The 17865-nt window shown below is 45.9% G+C and overlaps 1 protein-coding gene across 2 annotated transcripts in view; it reads left to right on the top strand.

The window, feature by feature from the left end:
* Nucleotides 1-8144, top strand: part of ITGB5 (integrin subunit beta 5) — a 122453-nt gene extending 114309 nt beyond the window's left edge. For both annotated transcript variants that reach the window (XM_053903460.1, XM_053903459.1), the window contains 4 exons: nucleotides 1473-1576; nucleotides 5091-5210; nucleotides 6588-6754; nucleotides 7417-8144. In XM_053903460.1, coding sequence (XP_053759435.1) covers nucleotides 1473-1576; nucleotides 5091-5210; nucleotides 6588-6754; nucleotides 7417-7512 — 487 coding nt within the window. In that variant the 3' untranslated portion in view covers nucleotides 7513-8144. The remainder of the gene's footprint in view (nucleotides 1-1472; nucleotides 1577-5090; nucleotides 5211-6587; nucleotides 6755-7416) is intronic.
* Nucleotides 8145-17865: the final 9721 nt, after the last annotated feature.

Genomic DNA, 17865 nt, shown 5'->3' with positions numbered 1-17865 from the left:
TACATCCCTCTACATTTTTGCCAGAGAGCTTTCCAGACACATAACCTCACTGGTCCCCATGGGCCTATGGGTAAGCAGAGTGGCCATCCCCCGGGTCACTGTGGCTCTGTGGTATCAGCACTTGTGTTCCACAGATTCGGCCCTTGGGCCCTAACCCAGTCTCAAGGAAGCCCCTGCTTCTGGGGCAGCCACCCCCATCGCCACCGGGCACCATCACCCCACTAAGTCCCTGAGAATTAACTGTCAGCTGGTTGTCTTGCCCAGCCTGCTCCTCCCTGGGGTTCTGTTTGTGCTCCCCCATCCCACAGTCCCCCAGAGGGGTCGGGCCCCTCTCCCACCACTGCAGGCATCACAGACCTTTTGTGAAAGCTTTGCTTCTCTGGCCCCACAGCCTCGGGATTCTGTTCTCACTGATGTAAAGTGAAGGTAGATGGGGACTGTCTGGAACTGGGTTTGACTATGGGAAGTAGGGTACTGATCCTTAATTGAGCATTTTACGTAAGCATTTTTACACAATAACAATATCTGACTTAAACTGTGCACCTGAGGTGGGAGGAGAAGGGGCTCAAAAGAGACTTTTTGGCTCCTAACCCAATTTCTCCAGAAGGCCCCTGTTGAAATGTGGGTTTCCTGGAAGGAGACTGCCACCCTGTAGCCTCTACCAGAGTCTAGTGTAGACCAACTCATAGAGGGTAGAACCCTCCAGGCAGGCTCCATCTGGGAGGGAGAAGGGCTCCAGGACAATGGTTCACAACCCTCACTGTGTGAATCTGAATCCAGAAGCCCAGGCTCTGCCCCAGAGGTGTGGATCCCATTGGTGTGGTCAGGCCCTGGAGATGGTATTTTCTAGAAAGCCTCCTGGAGAGTCTAATATGTGGGAGGGTTAAGGGCCCTGCCCTGGCAGTGATCCCCTAGTAGGAATCCTGGGAAATGGGGCAATTTGGCAGCATTAAGCACTGGCCAGGGGGGTGTGAGGACCCCTCTATGAGGCCAGGAACCCCATTTTTTTAATCACTCCAAAGTTTCCTGCTTGGAGCAGACTCTTCAAAGGCATGTGATACAGCTGAGTGAAGATGGGTTTGGCTCCTGGTATCAGAAATTGAATGGTTTCTGGGGCACCAGTCAGTTAAGTGGATGACTCTTGATCTCAGCTCAGGTCTTGATCTCAGAATCATGAGTTCAAGACCCAGCATGGAACCTACTTTAAAAAAAAATGGGAAAGTCTCTAACCTGCAACTTGATGTGTAGACCAGGCATGCCTCTAAACTCACATGTTTCTCCAAGAACCCTTGGGCAACCAGAGGCCAGCAGAAACACTGACTGAGGCCAAAAATCTGAAGATAGGGTGAAGTAGAACCTTCAAGGGCCCAGGCCCAGCAGAAGAGTGGGCAGTGCACCCCTGGGAGCTCAGTTACCTGTGGGGAACCACCGCACAGCATCTAACACCCTCGTTTATTGCCTCTTTTCCAAAGAGACTGTGTTGAGTGCTTGCTACTTCACGTGGGGGACCCGGTCGACAACCAGACCTGCCAAAACCTGTGCAAGGATGAGGTGATCACGTGGGTGGACACCATTGGTGAGTGTGTCCAAGCGGTCCTGGGTAACTGTTCCCTTTTGTATTGTGGTAGACACCTTGAGGCTTCCTCCTCTGTGGAGACCATCGATTCTCAGGGCCACCTGGTAGGGAGCAGGGTGGTTCTAGTCTGGAGTTGAGAAGCATGACGTCAGTGTCCTGGATACTACTGTTGGGTCCCTGGGCTCTCTGGGGTGTAAGACTTCTTGTTCATAACTTTCTGCACCATCACTGGAGCCCCATCTTAGTCACATCTCCCAGGCTCTCGGAGAAGTTGGTATATTAGTTAGGACAAGTCATGTTAGCTGCTATAACAAATCCCAGACCTCAGTGACTTAACTAAATATAAGTCACTCACTGAGAGTCCATTGAAGACTTTTTGGTTGATAAGGCCTTGGTTGATAAGGTCATTCAGGAAACCAGGCTCCCTCTACCTGAAGGTTCTATTCTCCTCAAGGTCCCTGGAATCCTCTCCACTCAGTCAGCAAATGGGGGAAGACAGTGAGGGATCATGTGAGATGCTGTTATCGGCCAGGCCTGGAAATGGTGCTCACGACTCCAACTCAGTTGTTTGGACACATTTAGATGTAAGGGTCGCTGGGAAATGTAGTCAAGTCGTGTGCCCAGGAGGCAGGGAAACCCTGTTTGATGAATGGCTGCCTAGTCTTTACCACATTGGCCTCAGCCTGGTGTGGCTCTCATGATGCTGCAAGGCATCAGAAGGGGCAGGGGTCTCGTGTGGCCTAGATTGCACAGTGATCCCAGCACTGGGATTGAGTGCTGTCCCAACTGTCCCCCCGGCAACAGGCACCTGTTCCTGCAGCTGTCGCTCACTCCTTGTTCTGTTATCTTTCGTGGCAGATCACATTTTAGGGTTCTTCTCATTCTGACCTCTCCAGTTTGACTCCATCCATCCAACCCTTTGCTTTACCTCTGAACAAATGGCTAGAAGTCCATTCTGAGTGGGAGCCCACAGGGTGGCTCAGACAGAGGTGCACAGACCTTTGTGTTTCACCCTTTCTGGGATGCCTCCATCCCTTAACTAGTACAGACATTTCTGTCCAGGCTGAGGAGTTTCTAAATGCAAATCACATATCTTAGCCCCGTATGCACGTGACCGGCTTTGGAAGTGGTCTGGAGCACTATAAATAATTACACCGAATCAAAGTGCCCCTATGTCAGAACCCTCATACAGTGTGGTGGTAGTGTAGATTTGTGCATCTACTTAGAAAATGGTCTGGCAGTTCCCCGCAAATTAAATGGAGTTACCGCACAATTCAGTAACATCACTCCCGGGTATATACACAAGAGAACTGAAAACACGTCAACACAAAAACTTGTGCACAAATGTTCATAGCAGCTTTATTCATTAGAGTGAAAAATGAGAACCAACCCAAATGTACATGAACTGATGAATGGAAAAATAAAATGTGGTACATCCATACAGTGGAAAAAGGAATGGCGTCCTGATGCACACTGCAAGAGAGATGACTCTTGAAAGTACTATGCTATGTGTGAGAAGCCACACGGAAAGGATATATATCGTAGGATTCCATTTATGTGAAATGTCCAAAATAGGCAAAAGCACAGAGACAGGAAATAGATTGGTGGTTGTCAGGGCTGGGAGAGAAGGGAACTGGGGCTGAGCGCTAACAAAGATGGTGTCTGTTTGGGGTGACGGACATGTTCTGGAATTGGATGGAATAGTTACACAACATTGTAAATATACTAAAGCCACTGAATTATACATTTAAAATGGTGAGGCGGGGCGGGAGGGGAATAAGACTGTGTACCATGAAAGGGATTCTGCCTCTGAGGCTCCCTTGCTAGCAGCCTTGCCCTCTACCTTGACCTCAGCTGCTGCAGGCTCCCAGCCCCTGCCTTCTCTCTTGGTCCTGACTCACCCCCTCTGTAGACGTCCCTGGTTCTGACCGACCGCTGTGGCCACATGAGGCTCCCGAGTATGTTGAGTCATGCATTCAGCCTGCACTTGTTCGTTGAGCATCTCCTGCGTGCCGGGGCTTGTGTTAGACCAGGGGAGCCGGTCGGGAGCCTACCGAGTCTTGTCTCGTGGCCATTTTCCTGCCACCGTGTCTGCTTGGTGCTTCAGGACTGGCTCACAGCAAGTTCTGCCCGCAGACCTGGGGCAGTGCCCGCCACTCCCCAGCCCCAACCGCCTGGGCGCACACAGTCGGAAGGAGATGCTGCCTTCCTGTGGCCCCCTGACTGAGGCCCTTGCTCTGAGCTGTTATGCACAGCTGCCTCTCAGTGTAATCCTCAGTGAGAAGCTTTCTGTTCAGATTCACTGTTTATCCTCCTTTCTTCCTTCTCTCGGCTTTCTTCATACACATACACTCACCCAGGCCAGGCTTATGGATGGGGCCTAGGAGAAAAAGTCCAGGATTTCCCATGTGATAACCACACTAATTTGTCTGGTTCCAGGTTAAAACTCCTTTGAGCAGGGGCACCTGGGTGGCTCAGTTGGCTGAGCCTCTGACTTCGGCTCAGGTCACGATCTCACAGTTCATGAGTTTGAACCCCACATTGGGCTCTCTGCTATCATGCAGAGCCCGCTTCGGATTCTCTGTCCCCCTCTCTCTCTGCCTCTCCCCTGCTCACGCTCGCTCTCAAAACAAAACAAAACAGAACAAAAACAACCAAAAAAACCCTCCTTTGAGCAACAGGGTCACAAAGGCAAGAGCTAAAAAGCATTTCACGCCACAACATCAATCCACAGCTGTTTTTCAGGACCAATTGGCCATTGCTGAACAATGTCCCCTTTGCTTTCCTCTTCCCTGCTCCTTTTTCCTCCTAGAGATCAGTCTAACCCTTCCCCAGAGAAGCCTTGGAGTGCAGGTGACATCTGGACAGGGGATTATGAGTCCATCATGTTGGGTTAACGGCATGTGGGGACAGGTGGGCACTGCTCCCTAGAAGAGTGGAGCGGGTGGTCTGGGCTCGGCCCTGGCCTCGGGCGCTGGCCCGTGGCATCTGTGGGTGAGGCACCACGGCAGGTGCCCAGCTCTTGTCCAGACGTCCTCGTCATCCTTGGGTCCTTTTGGTTTTACACCCTACCAAAGAGCTGCTGATGCTTGGCCACTACAGCTGGCTCTCAGCCAAGTGGACTCAACTGTGAACTCTCAGGCCCCAAAGGGCATCGGAATGGCTCCTTCTTTTCTGTGTCCCTTTAATGTCCAGGGCACTTCCACTTACCAACCTCGCCTCCAAGCATAATGCCTTCTTCCGTTTCACATCGCTCCCAGCAAACACTCTGGGGGGGCTCTTGCATTCCCCAGGGAGTCCTCACCATTCAGGGGATTCGTGTTCCCAGAGCAATTCAGATTCCGTGCTGGGCCCACGTTCTTCACGTGAGAAACCCGAACTCATTTGTGAAGGCCCAGCCTCCGCTTCATGCCTCCCTGCACCCCCTTTCCTAACTGAGGTGCTTGACTCCCCACCCTGTCCATCAGCACACTGGGTTGCTCCGAGAGGACACTTGTACCTGGTTTTCTTCCAGTGAAAGATGACCAAGAGGCTGCGCTTTGTTTCTACAAAACCGCCAAGGACTGTGTCATGATGTTCGCCTACACAGAGCTCCCCAGCGGGAGGGCCAACCTGACAGTCCTCAGGGAGCCAGGTGGGTGAGGGCCGGCTCTGTTCCCCCTGGGAGTTCGGCTTCTGATACCTTTCCCTGCTCTAGGCTTGTCGCCCTTCTGTCCTCACTGGCTTTCCAAACTCCAGAGAGACAAGGGTCACAATTCTGTATAAAGACCGGGATCTAAGGCCACCCCTACCCAGTTCCTGGAGTTTGGAAGAAAGACGATGTACACCTGGGGACCCACTGCCGGGCAGAGCTCTGGAGGTCACGGCATGGAGGCACGGGAGTTATAGTGTCTCATCTTGGAAAAGACGGAGCACAGGGGTAGAAGTGGCCATAGCACACATTTCACCTACACGGCTGACGCTGATGGCCGTGAGCAGCTACAGGCTCTGCAGGGGGTGTGCGGCGGGGGGGTGGGGGGTGGTGGCGTGGACGGTCAAGGCTGGGCAGGCCATCTGGGTACACACACACACACAGCCCTGGAGGGGCAGCTGCACTTGCCACCGTGAAGTCCAAGAAGGGCAGACGGGGCTCTGGGTTAAACTGCCACGCTCAGCTCCTGGGCCACTGAGGAGGCCAAGCCTTAGTGCAGACATTGATAATTCTGCCTCATGCTTTGGACCCTGGGACTAATGGCCTTTTGCTTTGGAGTAATTAGGGTTTCTAGTATGACCCCTTTTATGCTTCCCTGGAGGGGGACAGGGGCGAGGAGAAAAGGTTTTGCTCCCTTCAATTTACAGCCTTGCAAACTGTTTTTCCAAATTGAGCCAGACCACATAATACGCCTTCTCTGGGCCAGCGGCAGAGGAAGTGCTGTGGTACCAGCCCAAGATGCATGCCTGTAAGAATGAGGCTTTGTTCCCAAGCGCTGTCTTTGTGGTTCTTTGAAAATAAGCACATTCGCTCCAAAGGGCCACACTCTGGGGTTACAAACGTTGGCTGGCCTCCAGCCCAGCCCTTGTGGATACGGCTTCATGAAACCTCCTGCCTGCCCAGTCTGCCTCTGAAACCATTTACATGGAGGCTGAGACACATCAAGTCTGGAGAGCGGAGAATGGGCCAGGCCGGCACACGTACACTCATGTAAGGGGAGGTGCTGCTGAGCACACAGTGCACCATGGCGTCTGGGAGAAAGGGGGGCGGCCACCAAGGGTCTCTTCTACATGTGGCATTGGAACAGTCACCATCCCTCTTTGACTCTTCCCCTTTGTGTGCATTGGAGAAAATTTCCAGCACCCCCAGGTCTCCCAAAAGCAGCATGAGGATCTAAGAGAGAAGAGAGGGAAGGTGTTTGGTAGAAGGTGGAAGGAAGAGAGGCGCACCTGTTGTTCCAGATAGGCCTGACATTGTGGGGGAGGGGGTAGGGATGCTATTCTAGTGGCTTTGCTCATGGTTTCTCCTGGTCCCCTCCAGAGTGTGGAACTGCCCCCAATGCCACGACCATCCTCTTGGCTGTGGTTGGCAGTATCCTCCTGATTGGGATTGCACTCCTGGCCATCTGGAAGCTGCTCGTCACCATCCATGACCGGAGAGAGTTTGCAAAGTTCCAGAGTGAGAGGTCCAGGGCCCGCTATGAAATGGTAAGCCAGTGGGGAGCCGGAAGTAAGAAAAAAAGTCAAGCTTAGAGATCTGGTTGAGGTCAGACAAGCTTTAAGGCCCACTAACATCTTTGGCATTGAAATCAAAGAGAGGTGGTGTGCACTCCATTCTAGAAGGTGAGAATGCACGGTCCAGAAGCACAGGGGGCTCTGTGTAGAGCCTCACACCAGACCTAGCTCAGGACTCTTCTAGGGAAGAGGCGCTTGATGCAGCCTCAGAGAAAGAGTCTGGACAGTCCTAGAGCGACTGCAGACTCAGTAAATGAACTCAAGTTGTTAGAGTCTATGATAGCATCCATTTGTGCGAGTCTTGTCTCCCCAAGCAATTTGCATGCTCCTGAAGGACTGAGCAGCACAGGGAGCAGCACCCCTGAATCCCCACTTAGTTTCTGTTAAAGTTGGAAGGAACTTCACAGACCATCTGGCCAAGCCCGTCTGAGAGAGAAAGAGGGAATCTTAGAGACAGGGAGGGTCCTTCCCAGGGCATGACATGTGGAGGCAGGGATGGTCCTGCAGGACGGGGCTGCCACTGCCTGCGTGCTCCGCCTTCCGGGGTGACTGACTGAGGAAGGGCCTCTGACCCCTAGAGTGTGTGTTCAAATGAATGGACACACACGTGTCCTCTTGCCTTCTGTGTTCTGCAGGCTTCCAACCCTCTGTACAGAAAGCCCATCTCCACACACACTGTGGATTTCACCTTTAACAAGTTCAACAAACCCTACAATGGCACAGTGGACTGACAGCTCCTCCGAGGAGGGCCAGAGGGGGCTGACGATAAGTCGGAGACTGATACGCCCTGGACAGCTGCTCGACTGGATCACAGCTCCCTAGAGGGACAAGCAAAAACACCTTCCTGTGAGCCTGGGCCAGGAGCCCATTGCCTGCACAGGAAGGCAGCCAGTGTTCCACCTGGCTTCTGGGCCACAGCCACACCAGGCCGCCACCACTCCAAGCCCAGGAAAGGCCTGGGACTTTGACACTCTCAGCTTTCCACACCACATCCAGCTTGCTGACTCGGGTGAGCTGCTGGGGGTCTAGGTTGTCTCTCCCTTCCAGGAAGGCTGAGCCTGGCCAGAGGAGAAGGATCTTGGGAGTATCAGAGTGTGCAAAACCAACACGCGCTCTGGCTTTTGTCGTGTTGATCATTTTTGTACAAAATAAAAAGATCATGCATTTATGGTATAGTTCTGATTACTGCGAATTATCTGCCTGATGTCTGTCCTTGCACAGGGGTGTTGGTGATGGGATTATTGAGATGCCTGCCGAAGGCACATAGTTGCAGATGTCAGTTTTCCAATTCTGCCTGTGTTTGTTTAGTACTTTTGTAATGAAAGGGGAAAAGATTGGGATTGAAAGTAAAGATTAAACAAGACTTTGTGTTTGCCTGACGCTCTCTGTCACGCGCGTATTCCTATCCTGACGTGGTTTTAAGTGGTGCCCCGGTGGGGGGTTGAAAAGGCTGTGTACTTCCTCCGGGGACCCAGCAAGAGCCAATTCCCTATTCCAGACCAGGGCTCTTCAAACAGGGCCTCATGGGATGCCCGAGGGAGACCTAAGCCTATGCCTTTGGACCCTCCCAGTTTTGGTTAAAAGGAAGACTTCCAAGCTAGAAATTGTGAAAACCACACTGGCCTGCCTCCCCTGTTTCAAGGTGCTGAGGCTGGAAATGGATTGTGCACGTAAAGAAAGGTCAAGATGTGATTTCCACAAATAGTCACTCTCTACACCTTAATAAGAACAGGAAGCATCTGGGTGGCTCAGGTTGAGTGTCTGACTTCGGCTCAGGTCATGATCTCGCGGTGCGTCGGGATCTGTGCTGACAACTCGGAGCCTGGAGCCTGCTTGGATTTTGTGTCTCCCTCTCTCTCTGCCCCTCTCCTGCTCACGCTCTCTCTCAAAAATGAATAAATGTTAAAAGAAAAAAAAAGAACAGTGCCTACCCCGCTCAATTCCTATGTCCCAACCAGGCCTAAAGCACAAAACCCATTTCAGCTTTTTTTTTTTTTCCCTGTAGACCCCTGAAGTTCCCTTAGGTTCCCATATCTGAGATAGAAGGGACCTGACAAATTATCTGATCCTATCCCCTATTTATGTAAGAGGAAGCTGTGAGAGAGGGGCAGTTGCTTGCCCAGACACGTGTCAGGAGGTCAACTGATGACAGCCAGAGTGTTGGCCTCCTAATACCTGCTCTTTCTTGTAGGATGTCTTTCACTGACCAGTTTTTTTTGCTCTTGGCATCACTTCAGGGCTATTAGGCTTTCATTCCAAATTCATCTGTTCTCAGCCTTGGACCAAATTCCCCTTCCTTCATTTTTAAAAAATGTTTATTATTTACTTTTGAGAGAGAGAGTGCACACGCGTGCGAGCTAAGGAGGGGCAGAGAGAGAGGGGGACAGAGGATCGGAAGGGGGGTCTGCTCTGATAGCGTCCAGCCGGATGTGGGGCTCGAACTTATCAACTGTGAGATCATGACCTGAGCTGAAGTTGGACACTCAATCGACTGAGTCACCAGGGCGCCCTGTACCGTTCTTTCATTTTGGCAAACACTAAGACAAGTGTCTGTCAGTAAATAGGGCCTATCACCTTCCTTTGTTCTGTGTAGTTAGGATGAAACAGAGGCCTCATGACTTGGTGAAGCTGCCTTAAAACCTTTTTGTAGTAAGTCCAAGTGTAAATAAATATATAAAATAAATGCATAAAATGGTGACTTTGAGATTCTAAATTGAGAAAAATATGATTTTGGAAGAAATTGGGTTTCTCTTCTGTTCAATTGTGGTTTCCTGGCGACAATCATCAACTTGTTGAAAGTCTTATTTTCTATCAGGCAGTTCTGTAAGGGCACTCAGTTCCTGAGCCCCACACTCTAAAGGATTACTTGCTCCTGGCGTCCACCTGACAGAGAAGTTAGGTCTATTTCATCTGTGACACCCACCGCTAGTGTGGGAGCCAGCTGCTCACAGCGCCCTGCTGCCCCCTGCTGGAAGCTCCTGGGACTAGCTATTTGGAGACCTGACTACTGACATTCTGACCCACTCCGTGATTCTTTTTTTTTTTTTTTTTTTGTAGTGTTTATTTATTTTTGAGAGAGAGAGCATGAGCAGGGGAGGGGCAGAGAGAGAGCAAGACACAGAATCAGAAGCAGGCTCCCGGTTCTGAGCTTGCAGCACAGAGCCTGACGTGGGGCTTGAACCCACAAACTGTGAGAACATGACCTGAGGGAAGTTGGAGGCTCTACTGACTGGGCCACCCAGGCGCCCCCCAATTTGTGATTCTTATTCCTTTCCTTAGGCGGTGTGTCCATGCTGGTACCCTGCCCCGCCCCCACACACAGGCATCACCACCAGCACTCCTCCATTAATACAAATAATGGAGCAGGAGCTGGGGGTGGGCAGATGGTCGCTGCCCTTTTGCCATTGCTGCGAAAGCACACAGATGGGAGTTCTCATGATTGCAGAGGGACCTGCAAAGAGCACCTGGCAGTCTCTGGAAATCTTCTCCTGGTATCTGGTTGGAAAGATGGTCAGGGATGCACTTGTTGGAAAGGAGGGGTGGGGGCTATTTGCCTTTGTAATTAATCTACACTGACTTAATATAGGTTTTCAAATGGTGCTTATCTTTATTGACTGATTTTAAACAACTTTTTCTAATCGCAAAAGTAATGCATGGAAAAGATGGAAAAATATAAAGATATCATAGAGAATCTTTTATAATTATACCAAGCAGGGGTAACTACTCCAGCTTTTGGTGTATGACTTCAGTCTTTTTCTGTATGTGTGTGTGTGTGTGTAAAATTTTCACCAAATTAGGATTCAACTATTGCCCTCTTTAATGTTTGTTTATTTATTTTGGGGAGAGAGAGAGGATCTGAAGAAGTTCTGTGCTGACAGCAGAGAGCCTGATGCTGGTCTCAAACCCATGAACCATAAGATCATGCCCTGAGCTGCAGCTGGACACAACCGACTGAGCCACCCAGGTGCCCCACCTATTGCCCTCTTTAAAAGGACCAGGGATCCTCATTCCACTTGTTTGACTAGTTCTTAAAGTAACTAACAGCCACCTCTTTGGGGGAAGAGACAGATGGGTTTTTTTTTTAAATTTGTTTAATTAGGACCAAAGCGTGAGGTTCATTATCATTAAACTGTTGGGCTGGGTTACAGGTAACAACAAACAGATGGGGAAATGGGAAGGGGGAAGGGGTCTTTTATCTCTGCTCCAGTATCACCTTTTAACTGGCTGGCTCCTCCCTCTCTTGAGAGGGCTTCCAGTGTGTTGGCTCCTGCCTGCTTCTGAGAAGGGCCATCCTGGGGCACTAGGCCGCTGGTGGGTGCTTTGTGACTGGCTGAGAGGGTCAGTGGTGAAGAGGAGGAAGCTGGCAGTGCTCAGATGAAACTCAGGAGGAGGTAAGTGTTGGACCTGTGTCTGAGGCACCAAGGAATGCTGGGTGGTGCGTGTTGGGCCAGCACTGAAAATGCAGACCGGGAGCAAGGGCCGAGCAGTTTCTCTGCTTAGGCTTGTCTCGTAGCTGCACTCCAACAGCTGTGGCTTTTAGCATGGCTGGGAATGAGACCTTCTGGTCCCTCTCATTCGGGGCAGCGGGCTGAGGCCTTCGGTTTCTCCCACCTGGCTTCTGTCCTTCCCCCCCCCCCCCCCGCCCCCTGCTCAGGGCTCCCGATGTCTTAGGACCTGGCTCCATTCAGGCCTTAGCCCCTCCAGGGAGGATGGGAAGTGGAGGGGGAGGAGAGATGGGGAGAGATGGTGGTGTTGGCAGGGAGAGCCGTGTCTGTAGAGCCCCCCTTCTCAGCTCCCAAGGCCCCTCCTGGTGAGGTCGCGTTTGTGGGAGGAACTCTTGGATGGTCACCGCCCATCAGCCTGACAGCAGCCTCTGAGATGGTTGGGTGATGTGTCCCAGTGAGAAGGTCTTCATATCCAATTTATTTCTCTTAAGAGTTCAATGCCAGGAAGTTCTGATGCTTCATTTTGTCATATGATGGGACCTGGTCTGTCTGGATATCTTGTCAGGAAGCTGGAAACTAAATGCAACAAAATATAACCTGCCTCTGATTCTTATTGAGATCCTTGACCTCTTCCCTGAACTGTCTTCTCTGCTGCCCCCTCCTCACACCTTTCCTCCCTCCACACACACTTTTGGATCCTTCTGACCATGTCCTTCTGTGTCATTTCTTCATCTGAAGAGCCTCACACCTTGGTGCATAAAGGCAAGATCTAAACTGTAAGTAACCATAAGCCCTAACTTTCTAGGATAGGAGGATACTTTACTTTTTTGTTCTGGTGACTACTACTGACCCCTTGTCAGAATAATGCATATAAAATATATAAATAGGTAATATATAAAAAAGTCTGGACCTACTTATCAGGGCAACTGGTTACCATTTACCATCTTAGTTTGACTCCAGAAACACCCTGGAAGGCTCACCAATTAAAACTTCGTTGGTCTTAACCTGCTTCAAATAGCAAACCCCTGAGACTAACAGCAGCCTCTCCTCATTTGACACTCACAATAGGCCCACATGGTGTTCAGGGAAGGCATTTCCTCATTTTACAAAAGAGGAAATTGAGGTCAGTCACCCCTGGGGCGAGTGTTAGACCCCAGCTCAGGGACCCCTTCTCTGGTTTGATGATTTTCCACCCATACTGCACCTTCTGGAAAATGTGTGACTGGCTTCTTATCCTAGAGCTCACATATAAGTGAAATCATATGGTATTTGTCTTTTTTTACTTATTTCACTTAGCACAATACCCTCTAGATCCATCCATGTTGTCACAAATGGCAAGATCTCATTCTTTTTAATGGCTGAGTAATATCCCACTATGTGTGTGTGTGTGTGTGTGTGTGTGTGTGTGTGTGCGCGCGCACACACACCATATCTTCTTTATCCATTCATCTATCAATGGATTCTTGGGCTGCTTCCATAACATGGCTATTGTAAATAATGCTGCAGCAAACATAGAGATGCATATATATTTTTAAATTAATGTTGTCATTTTCTTTAGATAGATTTCCAGAAGTGGAATTACTGGTTTATATGATATTTCCTTTTTTTCTTTTTTCTTTTTCTTTTTCTTTTCTTTTCTTTTCTTTTTTCTTTTCTTTTTTTTTTTTTTTTTTTTGAGGAATCACCATTCAGTTTTCCATAGTGGCTGCACTAGTTTGCATTCCCACCAACAGTGCACAAGGTTTCACTTTTCTCCCCATTCTCACCAACACTTGTTATTTCTCATCTTTTTGATACTAGCCACTCTTATAGGTATGAGGTGACACCTCATTGTGGTTTTTATTTGCATTTCCCTGATGTTTAGTGATGTTGAGCATCTTTTCATGTGTCTGTTAGCCATCTGTGTGTCTTCTTTGGAAAAATGTCTATTCAGGGTTTCTGTCCAATTTTTAATCAAGTGTTTTTTTCTTGGTATTTAGTCGTATGAGTTCTTAATATATCTTGTATATTAACCCCTTATCAGATATATCATTTGCAAATACTTTCTCTTATTCAGTAGGTTGCCTTTTCATTTTGTTGATGGTTTCCTTTGCCATGCAAAATCTTTTTATTTTGGTGTAGTCCCAATAGTTCATATTTGCGTTTCTTTCCCTTGCCAGAGGAGACATCCATAAATAGGTTGATAAAGGCAGTGTCCAAGAGATTACTGCCTATGTTTTCTTTTAGAAGTTGTATGGTTTCAGGTGTCACGTTTGGGTTTTTAACCCTTTTTGAGTTCATTTTTGGGTATGGTGGAAGAATGTGGTCCAGTTTCATTCGTTTGCATGGAGCTGTTTTCCCAACACCACCTATTGAAAAGACTCTTTTCCCCATCATATACCCCTGCCTCCTTTGTTGTAGATTAATTGATAATATAGGTGTGGGTTTATTTCTAGGCTCTCTATGCTCACATATCCATTGATCTATGTGTCTGCATTTGTGGCAGAACTCTACCATTTTGATTACTACAGTGCTGTAGTATGTCTTGAAATCTGAGATTGTGATACCTCCAACTTTGTCCTTTTTCAAGATTGCTTTGGCTATTCAGGGTCTTTGGTTTCACACAAATTTTAGGATTTTGATAAAATTTGGTATTTTGATAGAGATTGCTTTGGGTGATTATGAACATTATAATGATATTAATTGTCCCAAACCATGAGCATATAATAGCTTTTCATTGGTTTATGTCAAAATCTTTAATTTCTTTCATCAGTGTCTTACAGTTTTCAGAATACAGGCCTTTCACTTCCTTAAATTTATTCCTAGGTAATTTGTTTTGGTGTAATTGTAAATTTTCCTTAATTTCTCTTTCTGCTACTTCATTATTAGTGTATACAAATGCAACAGATTTCTGTGCCTTAATTTTGTATCCTTCAACCTTACTGAATTCATTTATCAATTCTAATAGTTTTTTTGGTGGAGTCTTTAGGGTTTTCTACATATAAGTATTGTGTCATCTGCAAAGAGTGAGGTTTACTTCTTCCTTACCATCTTGGATGCCTTTTATTTCTTGTCTGTTGTGGCTAGGACTTCCAGTACTATGTCGAATAAAAGTGGTGAGAGTGGACATCCTTGTCTTGTTCCTGACCTTAGAGGAAAAGCTTTACATTTTTCAACATTGAGTGTGATGTTAGCTGTATGTTTTTCATATAGAGCCTTTGTTATGTTTAAGTATGTTCCCACTAAACCTATTTTGTTGAAAATTTTATCATGAATGGATGTATTTTGTCAAATGCCTTTTCCGTATCTACTAAGATGATCATATGTTTTTTATCTTTCCTCTTGTTAATGTGATATATCATGTTGGTAGATTTGTGAATATTGAACAACTCTTGCATCCTTGGACTAAATCCCACTTGATCGTGGTGAATGGTATATTTTAAGAATTGTTGAATTCATTTTGCTAATATTTTGTTGAGAATTTTGCATCTATTTTCATTTAAGATATTGGCCTGTAGGTGTTTTTGTTTTTGTTTTTGTTTTTGATTAGGGCACTGTCTTTGTCTGGTTTGGGTATCTGGGTAATGCTGACCTCACAGAATGAATTTGGAATTTTTTCTTCCTCTTCTATTTTTTGAAATACTTTGAGAAGAGTAAATGTTAACTCTTTAAATGTTTGGTAGAATTCACCTGTGAAGCCACATCTCGTCCTGGGCTTTTGTTTGTTGGAAAAGTTTTGATTATTGATTGAATTCATTACTACCAGTAAGTCTATTTAAATGTTTTATTTTTTATTGATTCAGTTTTAGAACATTGTATGTTTCTAGGAATTTATCCATTTCTTCTAGGTGGTCCAATTTGTGGCATATAATTTTTTGTAGTGGTCTCTTATAATCCTTTGTATTTGTGTTGTCACATGATTATTATTTCTCTTCCTTCATTTCTGATTTTGAGTCCTCTCATTTTTCCTTGATGAGTCTGGATAAAGGTTTATCAATTTTGTTCATCTTTTCAAAGAACCAGCTCTTGGTTTCATTGGGGTTTTGGGGTGTGTGTGTGTGTGTGTGTGTGTGTGTGTGTGTGTGTGTGTTTTATCTCTATTTCATATATTTCTGCTCTAATCTTTATTATTTCCTTGCTTTTATTATCTTTGGGCTTTGTTCTTATTTTTCTAGATCCTTTAGGTATAAGGTTAGGTTGTTTGAGATTTCTCTTGTTTCTTGACGTAGGCCTATAACACTTTAAACTTTCCCCTAGAACTTCTTTTGCTGTGTCCCAAAGATTTTGGACGACTGTGTTTTGTTTCCATGTATTTTTAAATTTCCCTTTTGATTTCTTCCTTGACACATTCATCGTTTAGTAGCATGTTGTTTAGCCTCCCTGTGTGTTTTTCCAGATTTTTTTCTTGTAATGGATTTCTAGTTTCATACTGTTGTGGTCAGAGAAGATGCTTGATATGACCTAAACCTTCTTAAATTTGTTGAGACTTGCTTTGGGCTTATCATTTGATTATCCTAGAGAATGTTCCATGTGCACTTGAATGTGTATTCTGTTCTTGGATGGAATGTTTTGTATATATGTTAGGTCCATCTGGTCTAATGTATTGTTCAAAGCCATTGCTGCCTTGTTGATTTTCTAGCTGGATGATCTATCCATTGATGTAAGTAAGGTGTTAAACTCCCCTACTATTATTGTACTGGTGTCAGTTTCTCCCTTTATGTCCACTAATGTTGGCTTCAGGTATTAGGTGCTCCTAGGTTGTATGCATAGATATTTACAATTATTATATCCTCCTCTTGTTGGGTTAATCCCTTTATCATTATGTAGTGTCCTTCTTTGTCTCTTGTTACAGTCCGTTTTAGACGAGATCAGGCACGTTCAAGGTGGTATGGCTGTAGACTGTTACAGTTGGTTTTAAAGTCTATTTTGTCTGATAGAAGTATCGCTACCCTGCGCCACCCCCCACCTTCCATTTGCATATGTTTTTTCCATCCCTTCACTTTCAGTCTGCATGTGTCTTTAGGTCTGCAATAAGTCTTTTGTAGGCAGCAAATAGATTATTATTATTATTTTTTTATCCATCAGTCATCCTTTGTCTTTTGATTGGAACATTGAGTCCACTTACATTTAAAGTAATTATTGGTAGGTTTATAGTTATTGCTGTTTTGTTAATTTGTCTTCTGATTGTTTTTGTAACTTCTCCGTTTCTTTCTTTATTTCTTGCTCTCTTCCCTGTGGTTTGATGGTTTGTGTTGATGTTTTGCTTGCATTCCCTTCTTTTTACTTTTGTGTGTCTATTACAGGTTTTTGATATGTGGTTACCATTGGGTTCATGTACAACATCTTATAGTAGTCTTTATTCAGTTGATGGTCATTTAAGTTCTAACACATTCTAAGATCACCAAATTTCTACTCCCCCCACCTCCATGTTCTATGTATGTCATCTTTAACATTTTACCTTGTGCATCTCTTGACTAATTTTTGTGGGTATAATTGATTTTATCACTTTGATGTTTTAACCTCCATACTGGGTTTATAAGTGATTAATCTACCTTTACTATAGGTTTGCTTTTACCTGTGAATTTCTTTCATAATTTTCCTCTATTTACAGCCTTTTCCTTCCACTTAAAGTATCTCCTTTAATGTTTCTTTTAAGGCTAGTTTAGCGGTGATGAGCTCTTTTAGCTTTTGTTTGTTTGGGAAACTCTTTATCTTACCTTCTAATATGAATGATAAACTTGCTGGGTAGAGTATTGGTTATTGAGTTTTTGTTTTTTTTCTTTTCAGTATTTTGAATATATCATGCCACTCCCTTCTGGCCTGCAAAATTTCTGCTTTAAAGTCAGCTGATACCTTTATGGGGTTTCTCTTGTATGTAACTCTTTTCTCTTGCTGCTCTTGAAAATCTCTTTATCACTATTTTTTTGCCATTTAAATTATTATGTGTCTTGGAGTGGACCTCCTTGGGTTAATTTTGCTGGGAGCTCTCTGTGATTCCTTGATCTGGATGTTTGTTCCTGTCCCCAGATTAGAGAAGTTTTCAGCTATTATTTCTTAAAATAAATTTTCTGTGTCCTTATCTCTCTCTTCTCCTGGGATCCCTATAATGCAAATGTTATTATACTTGATGGTGTTGCTGAGTTCCCTTACCCTATTCTATTTTTTTTTTATTATGTTTAGTTTTGCTTTTCAGACTGGTTGTTTTCCTTATACTGTTTCCCAGATCACTGATCCATTTTTCTGTATCCTCTAATCTGCTATTGATTCCCTCTAGTATATTTTTTAATTTCAGTTATTGAATTCTTCAGCTCTGACTTGTTTTTTAAATCTTCTATTTCTTTGTTGAAGTTATGAGCTCATATACTCTTTTCTCAAGTCCAGTGAGTATCTTTATGACCATTACTTTGAGTTATCAGGCATGTTGTTTACCTCCATTTTATTTAGCTCCTTTACTATGATTCTTGTCTTGTTCTTTCATTTGAGACATATTCCTGTATCTCCTCATTTTATCTAATTCTGTGTTTGTTTCTATGTATTCAGTAAGTCAGCTACAGCTCCTGGTCTTAAAAGTAGTATCTTTTTTGTAGAAGTCCTGTGTCATCTTGTAGTGCAATCCCTGCTGGTCACCAGCACCAGGTGCTCCTGGGGTATCCCCTGTGT

Source organism: Panthera pardus, unplaced genomic scaffold, assembly GCF_024362965.1.
Source record: "Panthera pardus isolate Hobbes unplaced genomic scaffold, ASM2436296v1 HiC_scaffold_16, whole genome shotgun sequence".
Classification (NCBI taxonomy): domain Eukaryota; kingdom Metazoa; phylum Chordata; class Mammalia; order Carnivora; family Felidae; genus Panthera; species Panthera pardus.
This window is presented reverse-complemented; position numbering and strand designations above follow the sequence as displayed.